The sequence below is a fragment of the Podarcis vaucheri genome, assembly GCF_965113315.1.
Source record: "Podarcis vaucheri genome assembly, chromosome: 17".
In the NCBI taxonomy this organism is placed as follows: domain Eukaryota; kingdom Metazoa; phylum Chordata; class Lepidosauria; order Squamata; family Lacertidae; genus Podarcis; species Podarcis vaucheri.
This window is the reverse complement of record NC_138755.1, coordinates 3,537,049-3,543,604: the sequence shown is the minus strand read 5'-3', so window position 1 is coordinate 3,543,604 and position 6,556 is coordinate 3,537,049. Positions and strand designations below refer to the sequence as shown.

At 49.5% G+C, this 6,556-nt stretch overlaps 1 protein-coding gene across 2 annotated transcripts; it reads left to right on the top strand.

Annotated features, from left to right (window-relative positions):
- The first annotated feature begins 220 nt into the window (after positions 1-220).
- Positions 221-6,556, top strand: AVPR2 (arginine vasopressin receptor 2). Of its 2 annotated transcripts, none has more exons than XM_082205737.1 (3): positions 221-455; positions 3,524-4,379; positions 5,870-6,556. In XM_082205737.1, exons 1-3 carry the CDS (start codon positions 444-446, stop codon positions 6,070-6,072), a joined length of 1,071 nt encoding a protein of 356 aa, XP_082061863.1. In that variant the 5' UTR covers positions 221-443; the 3' UTR covers positions 6,073-6,556. The 2 variants fall into 2 exon arrangements, with proteins under 2 accessions (XP_082061863.1, XP_082061864.1); XM_082205738.1 differs by having other exon boundaries at positions 221-471.

Sequence of the window (6,556 nt, the reverse complement as noted above, 5' to 3'; positions counted from 1 at the left end):
CACCAGCACTTTTCCTGCTGCTCCTCCCGTTTCCTGTAGGGTCTCCTTCCCTCTAGAGAGAATCCACCCATTGCAGAGTCAGTGTGTTTGGCACCGGGTCAAGTTCTGTCAGCTGTGTTGCCCAGGGGGTGGGAAAAAGGCGGCTCAACTGGCCCTCTCCCCTTCACTGGCCCCCTCCCTTCCTCAGCCCCTCCCTCCCTCCCTCCTAGCTACCCAAGACTCAGGCACGGACTTTCTCACCAACGTTCTCCCTGAGAGGAGCATTGCAGCATCCTCACTGCCAAGATTCAGGAGAGAGAGCTCGGAGGGCTTCAGGAGATGCTTCTCAGAGGGATGTATCCAGCATCTCTTCTCTTTCCCTGGTGGGTTCTACAAACAAGCTGTGGGCAGCAAACATGGTGAGGTTTCACCTCTGAAGCTACTTGCCAGCTGATGCTCTGACCATGGATGACCAGGTAACTGCTTGAACAGGTAACACACCAAGGTGGCCCAAGTTTGCTCTTGCATTCTTTTTCTCGGTGAGAGTCCAGCCCCACTGTCTGCCCCACGCACCCTCATTTTATTCCACTGGGCACTCCTGCAATGCCCCTACCTCTTCACACCCCGCCCTCTGCTTTTATTTATTCATTATTAATTTCATAAAATTTCTATATTGCTTGATTGTAGAGAAAACCTCAAACCACTTTTACTCTGCTACAGAAACAACCTTACTGTGAGGCAAGTTAACTATAGCAGGCAATGGCGAGACCTGACTTGTGGGGCATGATAAACCAGGACTTTGTCACATGTCTGGTTGGCCTGATGCTGACTTCCTTGGGAGCAGGATCTCTTCATCAGCACCTGTAGAATTAGGTGTTTGGTGAACTCTCTGCCCCCAAGTGCAAATGAATTATAACTACATCTGGGGAAAGTTGTGGAGGAGCCGGTTGCTTGAGGGGGATAATGCAATTGTGTTGCATGCAGAGTGTCCCAGGCTCAATCCTTGACGTCTCTGGTTGATGGATATCTGCGCTGCCTGTGACCTTGGAGAGCTACCAGTTGGATAGGCAGGACTGGGCTGGATGGGCTGACAATGTCCAATGACAATGACTCCTTGCAAGGCAGCAGCTACATGGTACCCTCTTTGATATGGGGGTACCATCAGACTTGAAGGAAGCAGTTGATCTATGTATCTGCAAGGTGAAGGGCTGGGGGAGAAATGCCATCACTTGCTGTCTCCAACTTAGCCGTGTCCATTCATACGCTGCTGCATTTCCCTAGGAAATTATGAACACTTGCCAGGGAAAACCACCTGTTCACATTGCCCAGTGCATAGGATCCAACTCTTAGGGGCCAATAAAATATTTGATGGGTATTGCCATTCAGCAGTTGTGTGTGAACCACATCAAGTGATCAATTATGCAAGACAGGGCTTACTTAGCCCCTCCCCATTTTATTCAAGTTGGCACCCCTGGCCCAGTGGCCTCTAAGGGGGCTTGTAACGGGCAGGGGGAGTTCAATTGATGTTATCTTTCAAAGTTAAACCTACCAAGTTTGTGTGTTCCAAAACACAACCGTCCTTTGAAATGCAGGCTTCTATGAATTTTGCAGTGCAGTTCTGCAGCCAAGTAATGTCTACAGCCATGCATATTTTAGTATAATGTGCTCACCAAAAAGCATTTATTAGTTAAAATTACATATAAAATGGAGTTGGTTTGCAAAAAAATGTGTTTCTTAGGCAAAATTGCATGGAAAAATTAGGAGACATTTGTGCCAAAATGCTGAGCTGGGGGGACGTATTATTTAAAAATGCAGATTTTTGTCCCTTTATGATTTACCAATGGGCAAATTGTAGGGCTTAGGGCCACACATTTCTTAAAAAATCTACTTTTGTGGAAGTTTTGTATCTCAGAAAATGTTCATCCCAAATATTGATAAAAAATAGTGCACACACAGGTAAACAAATGTCCCACAATGGGGTGTGGAGACATTGAGGAGGGGAGGCAGTCAAGACCCCCACTCCTTGTAAAGTTCACTCTCTGTACCCCCCTCTGCTGTGTAGGGAGATCAGGCATGGAGCTTCCCTTTGCACTCTTGGGGTAGCGTGCCAGTATCGCAAAGTGATGTGAACAGAGGAATTCTGGGGTGGAGAACAAGCCCCATGCACTTCAGACTCTTAGTGTTCACACAGTGTTAAACAGCAGGCTGATCCTGTGTCAGATTTCCCAAGAGCAACAGTTGAATTCCAGTCAGGGCCAGTTCTGATTTTCTCCGGTCATAGTCAAACACACACACACACACACACACACACACACACTGCATTGGGCTCCGTTCCCACCCTGCTGATCAATTGCGCATTCAGGAAACATCTCCAGCCATTAGCTCCCGCTGAGGAAACATCAGTCAACCATCCCTGATTGTTAGCAAACAACCCATGCAAACAAAACATGGCAGCCGTTACAATACCAACTTTCAGTAAAACACCTGAGCTGGGTTTTTATTGTTTTTTTTAATCTGTCAGATATGAAAAGCATGTCATTCCCAGTTGAGGAGGTCAAGGCAGTTGGTGTCGGAAGCCTGAAGTGAAAGAAGAGAATGGTTGCTGGACCACTATGAGTGTCCAAACATTCTGTCCCTGGCCTGCAGGAGAGCCGATATGGGAGACTGGGCTGGACGGGAGACTGTGCTGAGGGCCCAGGCAGACATGGAGACAGGCTAGCTCAGCTGCTATGGGGCAGCAGTGATTTTGGGGTAGCAATGGGGGAGGCATTTGATTCAGTTCCCATTTAAGGTGGACTTGCCTACTTCACATTTTCTGAACCAAAACACAGCCACCCTTCAAAATTCACACTTCCTCAAATTTTGCAGTGCTATTCTCTGGCCATGTTCTGGGTACAAAAATGTGCATGCTAGGGCAAAGTGTGCATACAAGTGCAGATATTAAAATAACATGCAGAAATCTGTTGCATTAGGGGAAATTGCTTTGCTGAAATGTGTATACTAGGCTAAGTTGCATACAAGACTCTATATCTTAAGAGAAATTCACATTAAAATGCCAATGAATTTTCACAAGGACCTTTAAAAAAATCACACATTGATGTGGAAATGTAGCAGACTGCTAAAACTGAGAAAATGAAAAGTAGAGGGAACCTGAAGTTGGCAGATTTGCCCTTTCCTATTTAGGGATTGTTATACTTGCTCTCTGTTTATGCTTCTGAGCTGATGAATTCAGATTCTGCATGCACCACAACACCCATCATCATGGCAAAGGATGATGGGACTTGTAGTCCAAAACTTCTAGAGGGCACTATGTTGGCGAAGTAAGTGCTGTCTCCAAAGAACCTTATATTGCAATAAACCAGACTAATATCCTGCCCTTGATTCCATCCCTGTGTACCCTTGAGTTGCAGCAGTGCATCATTTAATCACGCGTCTGTGTTTCATCCCTGTGTTTGCCTTTGAAGTGCTGAGTTGGATTAATGGGTGTATACCATAACGTTGTTTGGGTGTTCTCCCCTCCCATTTGCCCTCTTAACTTCTGCAGAAGCAAATGCTCAACGCCTCTTCCACGCTGCCTGTCCCCACCTCCAACACCTCCCTCCCTCTATCTGACGACCGGGACGACGCTCTAGCCCAAGTGGAAATCGCCATCTTGGCCTCCATCTTCCTGCTAGCCACTCTGAGCAATGGGCTGGTGCTGGGAGCCCTCTTCCGCCGCACTCACCGGGCCAGCCCCATGCACCGCTTCATCTGCCACCTCTGCCTGGCCGACCTGACCGTGGCGCTCTTCCAGGTGCTGCCGCAGCTCATCTGGGACATCACCGACCGCTTCCAGGGCCCGGATGTCTTGTGCCGCGCCATCAAGTACTTGCAGGTGGTTGGCATGTTTGCCTCTTCCTACGTCATCGTGGCCATGACTTATGACCGCCACCGAGCCATCTGCCGGCCCATGCTGGCTTTCCGGAAGGGCCCAGCCAGCTGGCATCGCCTGGTGGTGGCGGCATGGACCGCATCCTTCCTCCTCAGCCTCCCACAGCTCTTCATCTTCTCCAAAACCAAGCTGCCCAGCGGAGCCCACGAGTGCTGGGCTCACTTTGCAGAGCCCTGGGGAATTCGGGCTTACGTCACGTGGGTGACTCTGATGGTCTTCGTCTTCCCCACTTTCTTCATTGCTACCTGCCAGGCCATGATTTTCCGTGAGGTCCACCGCAGCCTGCGCCTGGGGCCAGAAGGAGCATTGCGGGGCCGGGGCAGCCGGCAGGGGCCCTCCCCCATTTCCGGGGCTGTGTCCAAGACTGCAAAGATGACCCTAGCCATTGTGCTTATCTACGTGTTCTGCTGGGCCCCCTTTTTCCTAGTCCAGCTGTGGTCTGTGTGGGATCCTCAGGCCCCGCTAGACGGTGAGTCGTGCAGCAGCATAGGGTGTCAGGTTCCAGACTACAAAACTGGCATCCACCGCAGCATTTCAATCCACACACACATTTGCCCCGCATTTCTGGGCACAGATCTGGGCTTTTCAGGTATGGATCCAAGTGCTTCCCCTCCTCCACAAAAAAACCCTCTTTACCATTGTATTGGAACAAACTGCAATCCACCCCAAACCTGAATTGCTATTTCTTTCAATTCAGCATTAAAGAGTGTGTTTTCCTGGGGGAAATGGCAGGGCAAAAAAAGAAAGCAGTTGGACCAGCTGTGCCTAGAAAGCAAATGGTAAGTGTGGATGAGCCCTTAAAAGCACCTTCCTCCTTCCTTCTTATTGTATGCTGAGCAGCAGAACAAGGGCACATGAAAAAGTTCAAGGTTACAGGTAGGACACTATTTCTCTTGCTTTTTTAAAAAGGTCTGCCACTTCTTTACTTCCTTCTGTTTACAACTGTGGATACAAACTACAGGCTATGTTTCACATATATAAAAGCATTGTTTACTCTTTAAAAGAAATAAGCACACACACAGCTACACACCCTGCCAATCCAGACCACAGCATGGCAGGGAAGGACTTCAATGCCTCCCCCCCCCCCCCGCACTTTCCTCCAGCTTTGGGAAATGATCGGGAAAACGGTAGGGGGCTAAGCACCACTGTCATGATCCAGATCAAGGACTCCCCATGGCCAGCTGTGGAGATGACTGTCAGCGTGCGGCTGGGGCCTGAAACAAGTTCCAGAGTTTCAACCTGGCCAGCTGGATCCCATTTGTGGTCTAGGAACCTACCTGCTGCCTCCTATTCTCTTATCTCACTGACATGGCAAAAGGTGGGTGGCAGGGTGGGCACTTTGCATGCACTGTATTGAATTCCATTATCTGTGAATGAAATTTAAGCACAGCATATGGACTCACAATTCTATGCCTAATACAGACAGTCCTACTGGACCCTCCATTGGGAGTGGGGGACAAGCAAGGATAAGGAGGGGGAGAAGGATTAAAAGGAATTTATATACTGCTTTTCATTTTGAGAAGAAATAGCTAGATGGTTCACAAGCCAGTTCAAGCCACCAGCAAAACAATGGTGCAAGTGCAATGCAACCTGCAGTGGAGCCGGCAGGGAATAGAACTGGAGGGGGTTGTCTCAGCCCCCAAGACGTCTTCTCTTAAAGATTTTACTTCCTGCCAGTGGAGAGATGGGTGGAGATAATCCCACACAGGATCACATTTCTTCCCTAAAGGAGAACAATGGTTTTCAGCTAGGGATATATGAGGTCTCTTTGGGAACGACATCGCCTCCCCTGGAAGCCCCAAAGCATGTGAGCAGGCTGTGGTTACCCAGTGTTGGGAGAACTGCACTCTATCTATTCTCAGAGGTGCCCTTGCCTTTATTATTTGTCTTCCAGAGCATGTCCCATGGCTGAGCTCTTGCAATTCCCAGGCTGACCCTTGCTCCTTTTCTCCTCTCCAGGTCCAGCTTTCACCCTCCTGATGCTCCTCGCCAGTCTCAACAGCTGCACCAACCCCTGGGTCTACGCCACCTTTAGCAGCAGTATTTCGGGTGAGCTGCGACAAATCTTTTGTCCCAGACTGGCCCGTCAGCAGATTGGTTCCCTGCATGAGGACTCCACCTTCACTGCCAGCTTCTCCCTGGGACGGGATGCCCTTTCCTGAGCCAGAGGCCACTAACACCAAGGGTGGACCTAGCAAGGAATATGTTCCTTCTGCTGAACGGTGGCTTCAAAGGCACTGGGGCTTGGCCAGAAAGGTGGATGCAAAAGAAACCCCCAAAGAGGAGCGCCACTCTCTCACCAGCCAGCTCTATAGGGTGGAAGGATGCCCAGCTTAACAGAGAAGCCGGCTCCAAGGACACAGGGGCACTTAGGATGGCCGGAAGACCATTGTTTTCAGTGCCCTCTGGAACCTGTAAAGCAATGCCTTTCCCAACCCTGGTGTCATCCAGATGTTTTAGGCTACAACCCCAGCTGTGCTGGATGGGGCAGGTAGGAGTTGCAGCCTAAAACATCTGGAAGGCACCAGGTTGGGGGAGGCTGGGCTAGACCAAGCCACCTTATTAAACACTGCAGCCTTTTGAAGTGAAACATCCTAATCTTTTGTAGGATTTGCTCTTTTTCATGCTTAGAAGGGGCAGGTGCAA